This window comes from Dipodomys ordii, unplaced genomic scaffold (assembly GCF_000151885.1).
Source record: "Dipodomys ordii isolate 6190 unplaced genomic scaffold, Dord_2.0 Scaffold2, whole genome shotgun sequence".
NCBI lineage: Eukaryota > Metazoa > Chordata > Mammalia > Rodentia > Heteromyidae > Dipodomys > Dipodomys ordii.
Window position 1 is genome coordinate 34,582,238 of NW_012267218.1, and position 18,648 is coordinate 34,600,885.

An 18,648-nucleotide genomic window follows, 5' to 3' on the forward strand; every position below is an offset into this window, starting at 1 on the left:
GATATTTTACTAGAAGTCAGGCATGGTTGAGTATGTTTTGCCCAAGAGGAAAGTTGTCTGGTTTACTTCTGGAATGTTTTCATTACGATAATCACAAAATCCAATTTTCTGGTGATCTATAATCTTCCTAAAACTAATACAAGTCTAGTTCAAATTCTAAGTATCATTTACTTTGTCAACAAAGTTACCTACTCCAGCTAAGAGAATTCTCAGCTTGGATGCTGGCGACTCATGCCTGTCTGTAAACCTAGCTGCTAGGGGGCTGAGATCTGAGAATCAAGGCTGGAAGCCAGCCTAGGCAGGAAATTCCTCAGGACTCCATCTCCAATTAATTAGCAAAAACCAGGCTGGAAGCAGAGCTCAAGTGATAAAGTGCTAGTTGTGAGCAAATAAGCCTCTCGAGTATGTGGTTCAAGTCCCAGTACTGCCTTCCCCCAGTGAATTCCACTAATTTCAAATTGTCCAGGTTTCTCAGTACAACAAAAATGCTTTTGGTAATAAATACACACACATTATGCAATTGCCTGTTTATTTAGTGGCACCAGTTTTGCAAACTAGAATTATTTCTACTTTTCATCTCATGTTACAATCTGCAGCATTCACAGGCTGAATGCAACTTTCCAAAAGACTTGAAAACAAAAGTACATTCTTAAAATTAGAACTGAATTCACATATTTTCTTTGGACCAGGAAATGGTACATAATACAAAATATACATTTATGGGATTTTTAAAAAAGTTTGGATCACATAACTCCATAGTGGATGAGTTAACTGTGGAGGATTTTGTTACATGTCATTTAAGAAAAATATTTCTGCAGTTGTATTAGTCTTACATTTGTAGATTAAAAATGAATATATATATATATAATGCAACTTGCTTTTTACATGTACATGTCTTCCCACTCTAAACCATTTATATAAATTAAGTGAAACAATTAAATTATGAAACCAATGAATATTGGGATATTATCATGGAAGAGACAGGTAAGACAATAGTTTCTATGTTTCAAGTTCCCAAAGTAGAAATTAAATAAATTCTAATTGAATGCCCAATTTGGGTAACCAATCTACCAAGTTCTTTCATTGCAATTATACTTCTGGAGATATACATTGGTGGCTGTCCATAAGATCCTATTTAACATTCTGTATTAAATACTCAAATCCATAATATCTGAAGTTAAACATTTAATGACCTCTAATATCATCAGGAAGCTCAAACCTTAAAAAACCTGAGTGAGATCTGACAGCTATTGGTTAACATATTGTATCTGAGGGTCTCAATTTCCACGTTACCACTTCTCTATTACATTCCAAGAGAGGTAAATCTTAGAAAAAGACATCATCTCACAAAACTGGGTCTAAATGCAATACTTTATCATCTGCACAAAACTCTTTCCCTCAGACTATCACTTTTCCTTAAAAAAAGAAAAAAAGTATTTTAATACCAGGTTCTGGCCAGGCCGCAATCAACCTTTCTCTTTTAAAAGGAATAACTTAAGGTAGATTCATTGTATGCCCTGGGCTCTGCAGGAGAAAAGGATGAAATCTTCCATTGAAATGGTAGGTCTTAACTAGAAGGCCAATGAGCCCTGCAATACTGTAAACTTTATGGCATTTTGTACATTATATGTATTTTCCCAGGAGTCTCTAGGATTCATCATTCTCCAAGGGCCCCTGACCCCCGGATGATTAAGAACCTCCCTCAATTTGTGCCAGCCACTGTACCAAATTAGGAAATCACTAATTTTGTACTGTAGCTACCCAACCTCTCACACAAATCTAGCCTACTTCAGATAGTACTACACAAATGTAAATATCACTAATCTTTCATTAGCTAAGGGCTAGGTAAAAGGAAAGGATAAAGCATCAAATACTTAAACAGTTTAATTAGAATGTCATTAGTAGGAAACGAGTTTTGGAGCAAAGGGAAGAACTGAAGAGCTATGCTCTGTGCTGAATGAAGAGAGTTGTTTTTCTCAGTTGCTTCTATGTTGAAGCATCAGTAACTTTTCTCATATTCCTTGAAAAACTAGGTTTATTTGAGAGGCAAAGACTTATGAGCCACAACAGTTTTGTTTTGCTGTTTTTCAAAAGAACCCAGTAATCTTCTTGGCTCTTTTCCCACTCCATACCCAGTATTTGCTCTTTTTCAGCCCAGTTTAACAAAATATTAATTGGCCTTGATGAGGTAATAATACATTATTTTCTTGCTTAAGAGAATGAAACTGGCCCATTTCAATTTGAAAGGAGAGCGAACATCAAGAGGAAATACAGGAAGCTGGGATACTGCATGCAGGAAAGAAAAGTGTATCTCTCTCTTATCAATTTAATCCCTACCCCCATGTCATGAAAGCCTAAGTCAACTGCAAGGTCAACACAATCTAATTTTCCTAATTGACACTCCTACCTGTGCAAATATAAATAGGAACAGTGAGAACAGAGGCCACTAGCTTAATCTATAAAACAGGTAAGAGGGAAACAATCTGTGCTAAGGTGAAATTAAGTGGGAAATGCTCATTTGACAATAAAGAGGAGCTAATGCCTCTATTTCTGCTGAGCATTCTGACCACCATTCATACACACACTTAATTCAGTATTTTGACCAATAAAACAATTCAGTATTATATATTTAGAAAATGTGTTCTTCAATATTTCAAGCATATCCTTAAGTATATATAATTTAAAACAAATAAAAACAAAACATGTGGCACATTACTGAAGGATAAAAAGTAAAATGAGGCTCCTAAAATTTTAAACTATAAACTATAAAGAAAAATTAATGGAGTCAATTGTCACTTGATTTAAAAATGGTTATCTCACTTGCAAAATCTGTAAGTAAAAGTATATGCAATTTTTGCAGGTCCCTTCAAAGAAAAACCTCAAATGAGAAACATTTACAAAATAAAATATTTACAAACATTTTCTAATACCAAAATCTAATATAATACTGTAAAAGCAGTAAAGTTTGAATAGAAAGTATACCATGTATTCCAAAATTAAGATCAAGAAAAGTAGTACCTGATTTCATCAGTTTTTAGAAATTACATGCTGAGTTTTCATGTGAATTTGTTCAGTAAAGATGGGCAGTGAAATTTTTTAAAATATTCAAACACATTTTCACATTTGGCAAAACTGTTATTAACACCAGCACTGTATTATAATGAAAAGTTATAAATAAGATTAATATATATACACATATGTGTATATGTATGTATAGATACATATGTGTGTATACATATACACACACATATGCATGCATGCATGTATAATATTCTAAACCCACCAGTATTACCAAAGGTACGAGAATTATAAGAAATCCATCAGTTCTCTGATTTGCTGCTGTCAGCAGGAAAAATGAAGGCCATTTGTTAGACAATCAGGAATTCTGAACAGATGCCTCATCAGTCCAATTTTACTTTTAGACTAAGCAAAATTTTCTTTTGAATGAGATTTTGAACTCCAGGGAAGAAAAAAAAAAGAACTTTCAGATAAACAAGCAAAGTATCAATGTGCTCTTTAGGAAAGTCAGCTGGCTGATAGACATGGATTCAGTTATAATACTAAGATAAACTAGACTTTAAGTTTGATTCAAATGTAAACTCCCTGAGGTAAGGACCTATTTCATTTCTGTATAGTCCCATGGTAGCTAACCTAGACAGTGTTTCATAGACAATACTCAACATACTTTTTGGAAAGCTAATTAGCCAGACTAATGTGTGATCAAACATTAAAAAGCAACACAATAATTCAGGTTATTTGAATTATGTAACTGATGTAATTTGATCTTTTTGAGACAGGGTCTCACTATGTAGCTCAAGCCTGCCTCAGACTTGAGATACTCCTGCCTTCATATCTCCAAAGTATGGGTCATCCATCTCCATGCCCAGCCTTTTCCCCATAAACTGTTCTAAAAATTAAGTAGCCGAGCAGCTTTATAATTCTCTAGAGGCCAATTAGTGTGTTGTAACTAAAAACAAGTTTGAGGCTAGTTCTAAAGATGAGTACCACTTTTTGATTTTTAAGGTTAATGCTAACAAGACTGCTTCTGTTAGCTGAAAAAGTATATTCCCCCCTAATTTAAAATTTGGAGACCATATCTTCTTAAAACAGAGATAAATATGAGATGTCTTGATGTCAAGCTTCCTATTAACACGAATCTATACTTTGAGTATCACCACACAGAACTTTTTCCCTCCAAAAAGATAAAAGAACACACACAAAAGATTTTGAGGCATTTGCCCTGAGATGTTAATAGCATAAAAAAAAAAAAGAGTGAGAAGGTCAAGGATTTTGAACACACATACAAAATGAAGTGCACACAAAGGAGGTGCACAGGTGAAAGCGGCAGGTGACCACATGTGGCAGGTGACCACAGGGGGGCTGTCCACCCTGACTACCTCCCCAGCTGGGAACGCTGCACTCTGCTGGGCAGCACTATGCCTAGTACGGCAGAGTGCTGGCTCATGTGAAGAGACTTCAGTCTTCTTGGCTCACACACCAGCAACTGTCACTTTCAGCTGAATTTTTCCAAAGGAACATTTAAATTTCTCCTTCATTGTTTAAAAACACTCAAATTAAAAAAGGTTCTAAATACGCTGTTATGGTTTGAAATACAACTTATCTCATGTTTTACTTATGATTTAACTTCTACATTTCAAAAACTAGAAATTCAAGGTTTTCAAACTAGAAACTAAAAACTTCAGGTTGTTGAAAAAAAACAAAAAAAGAACCAGCTTGTTCTAATAGGGATTTATCTTTCAGTACTAGTATGTCTAGTAATTAACCTTTACTGGAAGCACTGTTAGAAATTAAATGCACTTTTAGATGTTTGCAAAGCCGTAACTTAGAACATTACCATACTTCGCACTCTACCACAGATTTAGACATTAAGCATTTATTATAAGTTAAAGTATGGAATTGGTTTTGTAATTCCAACTGTTATAAATTTCTAAATATAAATAGTATTTCTGTTTTTATTCATGCTGGATTAAAATATAAATAAAATACAATTAAGTTACATTTAATCACCTCACAAATAAGAGGGATAATGAAAGAATTTGCTGGTATGTAACTACTTAAATCTGAGACATTTAACATTACTTTTCCTACTATTCCCCTAACTTTACATTAGTTTTAAGGCTATATATACAAATATGTGTATTTCCAAATTAGGAAAAAAACAAATATAACAAAATGAACTATACTAGCTTTATACACAAAGTTTTGATTTGTATTTAATATTGTATTTTAATCTTACATTTTAATAGTTTTCTCGTGGGGGAATCTGCCTACTGATTCATTACATAGTGATAAATACAATAATCAACTAAAGAGACAAAAATACAGAAGGACACGGAACAGTAGTCTTTTCGATGTGACAGACTGTAAAACTTACTTTCACATGCTTAGAGGAATTTAAACCTAAATTAAATTAGGTATTTTTATATCTACAGTTTCTAAAACTTTGAAATTTATTTTAAAAGGCCAACAGCTAAATATTATCAACATGCTATATTTCAAATCACAAATACATCTTAACCACTTAAGAGTCTAAAGACATGGGCCAATTAAAAGTCACAGGCAAACACATACAAACACACACATACCTACCATAGAATGTTAGATTGTCAAACTTTGACAATTAGTTTAATTAAACAGTAGGTAAATTCAAGCTGATGCACATCTTAATGAAAAGTAAGCAGTCTGAAATAAACCTACTTGAAAAAGATTGAAGAACAACAAAGACTTAAATCTTTCTAATGGAAAGGAACAGTTCCATCTTGGCCTAGAGTATCAGTATTGCCCAATTAAGAGACTAATACCTTTCCCTATGAGAAGCATCTCCTTTACAATAGCATTGTGTGGTGAAAGGCCGGGGTGAGAGAGGAATTACACATACATGATTAAATTCCTTGTTTGTTAAATCAAGCTTTATTGATAAAATGAATTCAGAATATCTTACCAGGAACAGCAGCAGGCCCGGCCAATCATGATAGCAAAAAAGATTAAAAAAAAAAATGTGGCAGTCTCCTACTATACGTAGGAAGCTGCTGCTCTTCAATTAGGAATTAAATGTAAGGACTTGTAAAAGAGGTCCAAAAAAAAAAATCAAAGGCATTTTAGCCCCAAGATTGATATTCTTATGAATATATTGTATTACCTGCAATACTCATGGCAACAAGGAGAGAATATCCTGAAAGACAGTTAAATGAAGGGAAGGGCTTCATCAACAATGCCAAGAACATTAAGACAGTTTCCATAACTCCTTGGATGTTCGGCTTTGTGAAATTTTGAAGTTACTCTCCATAATCATGTACACATTTGAGTGTCTAGTTATATGGTTGCTGCTCTCCCTGTTCCAATCCCAAGTCCGAACATAAGACTCAAAAGGGCTATATATCTGTTGCATCACATAACAAGCCAAACATTTCTTGTATCATTGATAGTGATTTTTTAAAAGCAGTTCATAATTAAATATGAGCATTTTGTACAAGGACAATTACACTTTACAAAACAATCATACAACAAAAATTGCTGGAGTCTGATTTACAACATGAATTATGGTTTGAAATCACGTTTCTGTAAGTTTCAAATTTACAAAAAAAAACCAAAACGAAACAAAACAAATCAGTTCTGGGCTAGTTGTTGTACTGCTGAAGGTCTCTGGTGTAATCCCTCTCACCCAATGTCATGTCATATTTCCTTCCTTCATGTTGAGGATGGATGTTAAAAGGTTCAACCAAGTTGGGCTGTACTCTCCTTTGGAGGTGATGGTAAATTCCATGGCTAGATGAGCAGTTTTACCACATATCATCAGTTGATGTAGAGTCCTTTATAAAAGGAAAAAAAAACAAACAAAGAACAAGAAACTAAAACTTAGAGGTGCTAAAATATACTATGGTTCAGATAAGGTTTTGTAAAAGGTGATTTTTTACAAACATTTTTTAAAGTATGAAATTACATATGCTAGCATATGAAATATCAGTACTTTTTGTTTGTAATTTTTGTATATGTTGGAAAAACACAATCTTTTTAGAACACTTTTTATAAACTTTTAAGTGGATCATAAAAGATTAAGAGCTCAAACCATATGAGGTTTTAGCAAGTTTTATAATGCACTATGTAAGATGTTTCAGAGCTCTTCCTACATTATTTAAAATGATCACATTTCTATAAACATCATACTACAACAGAACTGTAGGAGAAAAGTTAATATGATATTATAACATTTATAGAAGAAGAATTCTCTTTTTTGGGGTGTGGGGGTGTGGTCCTGGGACTGGAATTCAGGGCCTGGGCACTATCCCTAAGCTTCTTTTGCTCAAAGGCTGGCACTCTACCACTTCAGCCACAGATCCACTTCTGGTTTTTCCTGTGATAAACTGGAAATAAGAACCTCACAGGCTTTCCTGCCTGGACTGGCTTCAAACCACAATCCTCAGATCTCAGCCTCCTGAGTAGCTACGATTACAGGTGTAAGCCACCAGTGCCCATCTTACTTCAGGATTCATGACATAGGTATTTCCAACCATAGAAACTATTTGTAGATTGTAAAGTTCTATTGTAGCTCCCTACAAAATTCAGAATAATTCAAGATTCAGAGTAGAGATCTTCTCAACTAAAAGAAATATATTTGGTGGGGCAGGCCCTCTGAAGGACCGCACAAAAACGTAATCACTCACCATGACTGTGTTGAGTCACTTGGACTGTGGTGTAGGCAGGGATCAGGGCAATCAGAGATGTGTGGAAGAGAATGGGAACACTGAGCAGCTCGGCGGTAACAGAGAAAGGATATGCATACGAAAATAGAGGGACGGGGAAAGCAAAGGGAACTAAAATGCTACTCACAGTGTCATCATTTTTGTAAGGATTCAATCTATTGTAAACGGCTTCAATTACATTCCGCCTAAATTTTAAAAAATGCAGAAAATTAATTTCTCAGAAAGCACAGCATTGCTTAATAACTAAAAATTTCAAAAACGGTCTCATAATTAAGCATCATTTAGTTCCTCTATTTCTGGCTGGCAATATGTGACTTTCATTCACTCTAAAGATACATATGCACTAATGTTAACTATATGTAAATGTTACACTTCATCACAAATGAGTAAAACTGAAAGTCATGGTTAAAAATAAAGCAAAACAATAGCCTATATACTTGTATTTGAATTAGCTTAAAAGACTGAGTCACCAATGGCCATAAAAATCTTAAGACATACTAGTTTAGAAAAAAAAGACATACTAGTTAAATGCTATGTCACAGTTTTAAAATAGAAAGTTCACATTTGTTGTAGTAATTCATATTTTTATTATTGTTTTCTTCCCTACTTCTGTCCTTGCCTGCTGGTATAGATGATTGAAATCAATATCTAAGCAATATCTCATTTTAGCCATACCCAATCCTATCCCTACTTTTCTTTATAAATCTCTATTGAAAACTGAAAATTTAAGTATTCCCATGACAAGGCTAGGAGTTAACTTTTACTGTTTTATTCTTGCTGTTGGTTTTGAGGCTTGGACTCGAGGTGTGGGTACTGTTTCTTAGCTTTTTCACTCAAAATTCATAGTCTACTATTGAAGCCATAGTTCCACTTTGGGAACTGTTCTGATCAGACTGGCTTTGAACCTCGATCCTCAGAACTCAGTCTTGTAAGAAGTTAGGATTATAGGCATGAACCACTGGTGTCAGGTGGAATTAACTAAATCTAGTTGGGTGGCACACTCCTGTAATCCTAACATTGGGCAGGTTATGGTGAGATTGAAGATCAAGTGTCTGGGGCCAGCTTGTGTTACATAGTCAAACTCTGACTCACAAAATAAAAGGTCAGTACTTTCATCCTCCATGGTAGAGCTTTTGTCAAGCAAAAGCAGTACCCCCTGGGTTCAATCCTCTCAACATGGCTAAATAAGTCTATAGAACTTTCCCTACTTTCAATGTAGATTTAAACAAAGTGTAGCCAATCATAGCATAGATGGTCATGTAGAAGAAGTTACCAAAGAAGCTTCAAATGAAACTTTAACAATGATTCTTACTGAAATGATTACAAAGAATATGACTACAATCGAGAATAAGGGAAATGAGTAAGCAATGCTATTTTCTTTTTGTGCAGGTGTTAGGATTTGAACTCATGATCTGAGTGCTGTTCCTGTTTTACTGGTGCTCTACCACTTAAGCCACGATTCCACTTCCAGTGTTTTGGTGGTTAATGGGAGATAAGAGTTTCATAAGTCAAACTGGCTAGACGTTGAACCATGATCCTCGGATCTCAGCCTTTTGAGTGGCTATGATTACAGGTGTGCTGCCCAGCAGCAATGTATTTTGTAGGTCAATTATTTAGGTAGTTGGGTAAGTATTGAATTAGAAAACTGCTCAAATACTCCAATTTATATTAAGTACAGATATAATATATGCCACAAATTGGTCCAGTTCTATGAACTTTAGTGAAAGGAAAAAAGATAAGAAATGTATCTTCCTACCTTTCCCTATCCCAAAGCAAACTAACCAGTAATCAACAACCAAAATCACCGGGAAGGTTGGACATGTAGAAACACAGCCCCTAGAAGTTTTCAGGTATTAATTATTGAGAGATTATGCTACTATTATTAACATTTAGTGCAATATGGTTAAAAAATTACTGATATCACAGACTAAATATTTTGAAAGCCCAGATTAATGCACCCTTTTAGAAACGTTATCATTGGACACGTAACATTTTCATTTACTATCATCAAATCCAAGAGTACAGAATAGAACTTACTTGCTTGCCAATTCACCCCCTGGAGGGAGGCTGGGGATGTTCTCACTTGCTAACGTGCGCATCACGTGGACTAAGTCGGGAACGCCTTCCCCCTGCTTCTTTATGATTTCTGGGAATCAGAAGTACTTTTTTTGTAAGTGTTATCCAAATTTAATTAAAAAAATGAAACAAAGATAACTTAAGTTTTTAAAGATGGCATTTACTACTAAAATGTTCTAAATTGGTATCATAAAAAATCAGATCAACCTTTGAAAATTTAAGGCAAAAAGGATGTAGAAAAAGATACAAAAGGTTAACTTCAAGGAATTAAAACAATCTAGAAAAAAATGTGGAAAGGGAAGAAATTTATGCTAAATCTATAAGTTACATAATCAGGGATACACACACACACACAAACACGCACGCACGCACACACACACACACACACACAAAATGAATATAGCCTCTCTTAAGATGTCTACTAGTTACTTTTAAGATCAACTCCTCTCTTTAGACTGGACACATTTCCTGAATTTTGTCCTGTAAAATACATTGCACAGATTAAAAAAAATTCAGGACTTAAGCCAATCTTTTAATGTAGAGGAATTAATTGTATACTAACCCAAATCATTTTTACATATACGTAATTTATATTTGCAAAATGATACTTATGTAGTATGTACAAATTAGGTTACATACTTGAAATCACTCTATCTCAAATCCTCTATAATATCCTTGAGCAATATTTAGATACACAGTACCATTTCCTGAGCAAAGGTTTGAAGGGGAAAGGTGTAAATTTCAAGGCAAGAACTTTAAGCAAGATTTGATAAACCATACAAGTACATTTAAAATAGTTAATTTTAAAACATTCAGTTATTAAATATAGTGATATGATCTGCTTACTATTGTTACTTGTACCATAGAACTTGAAAACATAACAAGTCTATACTTGGAATTTTAGCACACATAGTCTACATACAAATTGAAGTCAAAGTACTTGCAAATTATATAATCAAGTTTTGTTCAGTTTTTGTTTTTCAAGGTTTATACTAAGAAATGGTACTTTCCTCCTTCATTGGGCAAGAAATTATCATTCTAATCCTCAATTTGTAAATACCTTTGAAAATAATAATGTGTATGAAGATCTTTCATTTTTTGGTCCAACCTTAACTATCAGTTCACCATTAAAGGCACAAATTAAAAGACAGACAATGCTTAACATAGAATTTCTTTCAATGGCTCTAGTTGTCCTTCCAGAATAAAGGCCAAATTTCACCTTTTTAATGTTTTGCCTTATTTATTTTTTAAAAAACAGTCTTAAATCTGAACAAAAAGCAAGGATCTCAGATTTGGTTTGCCAAGTTCCTTTATTGTGTAATCTTTAACATCTAGCATATTCTACATATGGTTCTAATGCTGGAAATCTGCTATACAAAAATAAAGGGATTTGATTTTTTTACCTAAACTACACAATTTTACAATCTAAATCTGTAACACACTTAACATACAGTCTCTACTAAGCCAATACAATGATTTGATAAATAACTAGATACAATAGAAATGAACACTGATGAAAAATTCAACCAATGATGGTTTCAGGTCTAACATTATTTTGAATACTCTATATTTGATGTATATTACATCTTTGTTAAAATATAAGATATTTTAACTGTGAAGAAAGGTACAGGAACCCAAAAATCTTTAAAAAAATAAAGACTTTAAAAGTGTTTACTCTATCCTATTTCTTGTGGGACAATCCATTTAAACTACCTGAACATTCATAATATTCTAGCCTTACTTCCGTGCTTAAAAAGGGGAAAAAAAGAACCTTAAGAAATATTCCTTTAATTGCTCTTGCACATTTTAATTAGACCGTGAAAAGACTCAGTGGTTTTATAAAGAATATAATGTATAAAATCATCCACATTTCACATGCACATATACAAAAACACATTCTGCTTCTTCCCACTCTTGTCCATCATATTTGAAGGATTCTACCAATTTTCTCCAAATTAGCAACTCTAAAGCTCAGGCAGTCAGTAGCAAAGATTTTAAAAACATACACACATAAGAATAATCTTAAATTGGCTTAGAAGTCCCACAAGCTTAATAGCAATCTGGTTAAATAATGAGCTTAGTCTTTTCACTCTCCAGTCAAGTATATAGAAGGGCACAGACAACATTAGAGAAGACAGCCTGAAAAGCTTTTTCCTTCTCTATGTGGTGAACAGAGAAGCCAAAAACATTGGAAGCAACTAAAATGATGTTTAGTAGGTCACAGCAATTTAGTCAAGGCATGTGCTTAAAGAGAGAAAAGGTATTTGGTGCCTGGTTTGGAAGCTGCCGTATTTCCTCATTTAAGACATACAACATCTTTCACAATGCAAACAATTACATTCTTTTTGTGTCTTTAAATAGCAGCAGTTTTAATTAATGTATTCTTTATTCTCTAGCTGCAGTCTCATTGAATCTAAGAATACCATCTTTAATTTTGACACAATCTCCAATTGAATGGTACAAGTATAACATTTCAACATATCAAAAATAGACTATTATGTAAACTCTGCCCAGGTAGCAATTTTTGCTTGAAAGTAATATAAAAAATAGTATAACAAAATTATATAAAGTGAATATTTTATAATTCCACCAAAAATGTAAGAGTACACATTGAAAAGAAATGTAGCAATTCATTTCTAAGACTGAATCCCATTTCATAATAAAAATACTAATGTGTTTATTTCTTTCTTTAAAGCAACAGGAAAATGTGTGCCCAAGTTAAAGTGCCAAAACAATATCAGCTTACTCCTATACATATTATTCTTACAGTTCCTCAGTTTTCTACTAATCAGCAGTTTAAGTCAGTGGCTTTGTAGCAAAGTATTTTTAATTTTACTGCATTATTTATAAATGATATTGGAATGATTTATCTTAAAATGTGAAATTCACAAGCCCCATGATAATAGTGAGGTACACATGAATGAAATACTGAATAATACAAATACACACTAAATGTATCGCTGTCAAGTAGGGGAAGGTAACAGAAACAGAACGGTAGTTGTAGACAGTACTCAAAAAAATGATTCTAGTATCAAACTCATTATGATTCATATCAAAAAGTAAAAAAGGAGGAAATAGAATTAAGGTACATATTTTAATAATGCAGGCACAATGGGATGCAGTAAGGGTCAATGCTTGCATGCTACTACAAGTCTTTAATGCAAACTAATGACATTAGAAGTCCCAAATGCATTTTTTATATAACTAGTATAAAGTTGGAACTGCATAATTTATATGCGACTGTATATATGGTAAACTGAAATTCTCTGGATAGACAATATTTAAAACAAATAGTAGGTATATCAAAGATCATTTATAGGAATGAATAGTAAGTAGTTCAGTGGTAGAGCACTAGAATGGTAGAGTGTGAGGGTTTGAGTTCAATTCTCAGCACAGAAAGAAAAAAAACACTACCACCAAAAAAAAATTTTTTTTAAGTTTTTCAATTATTTGAAGGCATTACATTGGAGAGATACAAACACTTTTCTGTTTGTTCCAAACTAATCTGTGTAAGTACAGAAAATACACTCTTGGAGTTTCTAACTTATTTCTTGATCTAATTTAGAAGTTACATATCTGTAATATAAGAATTATTATGGTTTCTACTCAGGTAGAAAGCTGAGGAAGAGTTAAAAACAGGTTTGTCTGTTTTTTTTTTTGGGTCCGGTCATGGGACCTACCCGAACTCTGGGCCTGGGCGCTGTCCCTCAGCTCTTCAGCTCAAGGCTAGCGCTCTACCACCTGAGCCACAGCGCCACTTCCGGCTTTTTTTCTTTTTGCTTATGTGGTGCTGAGGAATTGAACCCAGGGCCTCTGGCATGCAAGGCATGCGCTCTACCACTGAGCCACCTTCCCAGCCCCTGTCTGTTTGTTTTTGTTGGTCCTGGGGGCTTGAACTCTGGGTCTGGGCACTGTGCCTCGGCTCTTCAGCTCAAGGCTAGCGCTCTACCACTTGAGCCACAACGCCACTTCCGGTTTTCTGGTGGTTAATTGGAGATAAGAGTCTCACAGACTTTCCTGCCGGGGCTGGCTCTGAACTATGATCCTCAGGTCTCAGCCTCCTGAGTAGCTAGGATTACAGATGTGAGCCACCAGCGCCCAGCTAAAACAAGTTTTAAAAGCCGTGGCACATCAATGTAAATAACTAAGTTGTGACCTTCAAGTTATCAAAAATGAATAAACAAAAAAACTCCAGAGACTTTAAGTTAATATATGCAGCTTTTCATAGAGATGATATAGTTAAACCATAAATCAGATTTTCCTGGCAAAAAGTTACTCATGCCAGTGAGGTCATCATCATTACAGAGCCCACATTTTAGCCTGAATACAATGTAGTTATTTCTAATGAGACTGTGATAGGACGACTGCATATACACATCTGAACAGCTACTTCATAATGCCTTTCCACTCCTCCGTACTAAAAACTAGAAGTGACAGGCATGTAAAGAGCTAAAAAATAAAGCTAAACTGTTAACATTTGTGTTGAAGGTTTTTCTTTAATAAAAGCTACTTATTTTTTGTTAAATGATCCACCTTCTACTCTGCATTCCAGGTATTTGTCCAACTCTGCCTCCTTCTTCACAGCTTCTGGCGATACTTTGGGTGCATTTGGAAAACAGATCAAAATCACACTCATGTTGTCTCGACTTCCCTGGGGGAAAAATTGAGAAAACATTTTGTTTTTTTTTTTTTTAACGCTTCTGTAAGCTTTAAGCATCTTTGAAAGTTATGCCAATTATAGCTATATTTGTAGAAAAAGTGTTACTTTTAATGATTAAAAAATGTATATATGGGACAAAAACAGACATTACAGGTTATAGCCACAATAATAATCATTAAAAATTCCACAAGATAAACTTCTAAATATTTAATGATAGCCTACTTAAGTTTAAGCAATACCTAATATAAATATACACACATTCACTCCATATAACACAGCAAGTGCTACATAGTTGTATTGTTTACAATTAGGATCTGATATATAAAGCTTAAAACCACAATAAATGGTAGGGTTAATCCATTCTCTTAATAAGTAGAAATATGTGTTGATGCTACAAAAGCCTGATTTATAAGGACAAGATTTTAGTTAAGATTTTAAGTTGAGATGGCTGTGTGTAAATAGAACTACAAAAAATAGTGTTGACTTTTTTATTTCTGCTTCTTCAAAGAAAATCAATAATTGAGCATTACTGACAAAACAGGAGAGTATAGTAGAAAGTACAATGAATCTAATCAATGCTGCTGCTAAAGTTGTATAATCCCAGAGACACCAATTGTAACTTCTCTAGGAAAAGCATATGTTGAGCATATTATAAACTAGTCCAGGTTTTTCCCCCTTCTCTCAATATATATGTATATATATCCATATATACATATATATACATATCTGTACCTCTATATGTATATATTGTATACACCTATATATCTCTACATATGTATATATAAGATTAAGACATGTATACATAACACATTATTGTAAATCCTCAAGTCCTATAAACTAGATTATTATCTCCATTAATAATTGAGAAAGATTAGACAATTTAAGACTGAAGAGTACAAAAGTAAGAGGTAAGCCTTGGTCCCAGGTCTGTTTGACTCTTAAGTCCGTAGAACCTTCTCTGGCTTCAGCTTCCTCATCTGTAGAATACAGGGGCTCAGCTAGCTTATCTATGTACATGATCCCTTTTCCTCCCAACAACCCAACAAGATAGGGCAAAAAAAAATTTAAACTAAATAAACAGATACTCCAGAGAGTTTAGGTAACTTACCTGGAAGTCTTACAAAGTTCTTCTGACTCCAAGTCTAAAGCTATTTCTATTACTTCTCACAAAATAATTGCTTTGCTGGTGCTACAATCAATGTGATAGGTACAAAATACTAAGACTTCAAAATGCTCTTCATCTACAAGTATTGAGCCAAATCTTCCCCACCCATTTTTCTAAAACATGCACTCAACTTCCTCTTTTTGCCTTTGATAATCTTCCATATTAACGAGCTTAAGTAGTCATGGTTAAAGACTTTTATAACTCTTGTATCTTGTAACTAGATATTTCTAAAATGTGTTCCTATATTTTCACCATTCTGTAATTGTGGAAAAATTTATTTTTAAGAACTATAGTCTTTAAGATGATTAAATTAGTAATTAACTTAGTAATTAACATGGCATAATCATTATTTTTAAAGAAGTCTAGCTACCTTATACAAACAGGTGTCGACTACTTCATTGCAAACTTTCTCAAGATCATCAGTGACTTCAAGTCTGGATCTTACAAAATCACAGAGCTCTTCATTTCCCATAACATCCCAGATACCATCACATGCAAGAATAATGAACTGATCATCTTCTTCAGATCTCTCAATATCATGAACTTCAGGCTCTGGTGAGACAAGCTGCTCTGTAGGACCTTTTCCATGGACGCATTTGTAATCAAAATCCCCAAGGGCCCTTGATACAGCTAGAGAGCCATTCACACGTTGAATCATTACAGAGCCACCTGCATTCTGAATTCGTTCTTTTTCCAGAGGATTGCTTGGTTTGTGATCTTGTGTGAAGAAGTGAACTTTCCTGTTTCTACAAAGTAAACCTCTTGAGTCTCCACAGTTAATGAAATAAGTGTGTTGGGGAGAAATTAAGACACCCACAGCTGTTGACCCACTTCTATCTGCACCATGTTTCTTCTCTGACATAACTCTCATGTGTTCATCAATCTCCAGAAAACCTGTTCTGATTCCATTCTTTACATTTTCCACAGAAGGTGCTCCTGCAGACCCTTTAAAATCCTGGTTATTGGTGATGTGATCTAACAAATGCTCACAGCAGTATTTGGCAACCTGAGAACCAGCATGCCCATCATAAACAGCAAAGAATGACCATGTTTCAAGTCCACTTGGCAAACCGATTACAGCGGTATGTGCATCCTCCATTTCAACTCGCCAACCTTGCATGCTGCTTAGCCCATATCGCAACCCATTACCCTGCCCCTGGGCATTATGCTTTTCCATCTTTGGCTTGTCTAAAAATGCTCCCATTATGTCTTGATCCTCTAGGTCTGTAAAGGAAGAGAAACAAGAAAGTCAACAGCTATCTTTACATCAAAATACACTTCCAACTTTTATAAGAATCAAGGAGATACAAGAAAACCTTTAAATACAAACTTATCTGGAAATTAACAAGAACTAGTGGGAGAGTCTTTGATCAAGCACATGTCAGAATGAACATTAGGCAGAGAGAACCAGAGCATCAGGGCAAAGGAAAGCAGATCTGCCACTCAAGGCACATCTAGCAGTGGTCATCGATCTGCATAAGCCAGATTTTATTGCTTCATTGAGATTTTTCAGGTTTTGAGTAACCCAGTGACTAAATTACTATAAATTGTCTAGCCCTAAAACTTAAGTTTGTAAGCAATTATATGTACAACTCTCATATATAAAAGATAACAAAATTAATTTACTGATATGCTAATGACAATAACGTATATCATTATTATTCTCTCTGACTACCAAGTATACATCTAAAGACCAAGAGATATCATGGTGGCAACCCTGGAAACAAGTAATTTTACTCTTTTCCAATATTTAACAGTTGAGCCTTGGTTTAAAAGACACCTAACACAGGGCAGGCACAGAGTTGGTCAGTTTAGGTTGGCCTTTACTTCTCCAATAGCTTAGGAATGTAGACACTTAGGGTCCACTTAATCAGAGGAATGACAGGCTAAAAGCAATCTAAGAGGATAGAATTTTTTCTTTTTTTCTTTTTTTTTTGAGTCCGGTCGTGGGGCCTGAACTCTGGGCCTGGGCGCTGTCCCTCAGCTCTTCAGCTCAAGGCTAGAGCTCTACCACTTGAACCACAGCACACCACTTCCGGCTTTTCCCCCCTGCTTCTGTGGTGCTGAGGAATCAAACCCAGGGCCTCAGGCATGCAAGGCAAGTGCTCTACCACTGAGCCACCTTCCCAGCCCCGAGGATAGAATTCTGAACAGAAAATGGAGGTAGAGAAGATGTAGGAAATGTACCTAGGTCCATTAGTATGTAGTTCTGAGACTACAGGATTCATGATGTTGCTAATCCTAAACTCAGAGAAAAAAGTGAAGAAAAGCCCTTAGGAAGAAAATAAAAACTTTAGTTTTCCAGCAACTCTTTCCCCTTTCCTTTTTCTCCTAACCAAATTGATACACATGAAGACTGTGACTGTTGGAATGGATAAGACAATTCTGCCTACTCTTCTGCCCCCTATTAACATTCCATTAATGGAAGGTACATAACAAACAAAGAGTAGCTATCACTCACCCTTTGGTATTTATCAGATTACTTTCCTGACACCCAGTTTATAAATATTAGTGCAAAGGGGTAAGTTTTTGATTTGAGATAGAAATAATGTTAAGGAAGACATCTTGTTAACAGAAAATGTTTTGTTCAGCAAGAATTTTAAATTACTTTGTTTTTCATTCTTACCTCATTTAATTTAAACAACCCTCTGAGGTGAATGTTAATATTAACTACAATTCATAAAGAACTTTAATCTTCATAAAGAAGATTAAAGAATCTAACTAAGGTCATTCAATTAGGAAATTTATAGAAATCAGAACTCTAATTTCTGACTCACTGTAAATCATTGTTTACATGGGAGGCCTAAGAATAGTGGTCCGGAGCCATCCAAAAAAAGGAGCCTGAGACCCTTGCTGAAAAATAAAGCAAGGGTTTGGGAACATATCTCTGATGGTAGAGCAAGTATGAGGCACTGAGCTCAAACCTTCCAAAATTTTACCCTAGGTTATTAGGGCATTATTGTAGAGTAGAAATAAAGTTTAGAAAAAGAAAAAAACAAAGACTCCATTATTCAATGAAAAACAAT

General features: G+C 34.6%; 1 protein-coding gene across 1 annotated transcript; it reads right to left on the reverse strand.

The window, feature by feature from the left end:
- Positions 1–5,908: 5,908 nt before the first annotated feature.
- On the reverse strand, positions 5,909–17,865 carry Ppm1a (protein phosphatase, Mg2+/Mn2+ dependent, 1A). The gene is made up of 6 exons (XM_013015811.1): positions 17,810–17,865; positions 15,993–16,846; positions 14,331–14,448; positions 9,759–9,867; positions 7,849–7,906; positions 5,909–6,830 (listed from the first exon to the last, which is right to left on the reverse strand). The coding sequence occupies exons 1-6, from the start codon at positions 17,817–17,819 to the stop codon at positions 6,801–6,803; spliced, it is 1,179 nt and encodes a 392-aa protein (XP_012871265.1). The 5' UTR covers positions 17,820–17,865; the 3' UTR covers positions 5,909–6,800.
- Between the last annotated feature and the right edge of the window lie 783 nt (positions 17,866–18,648).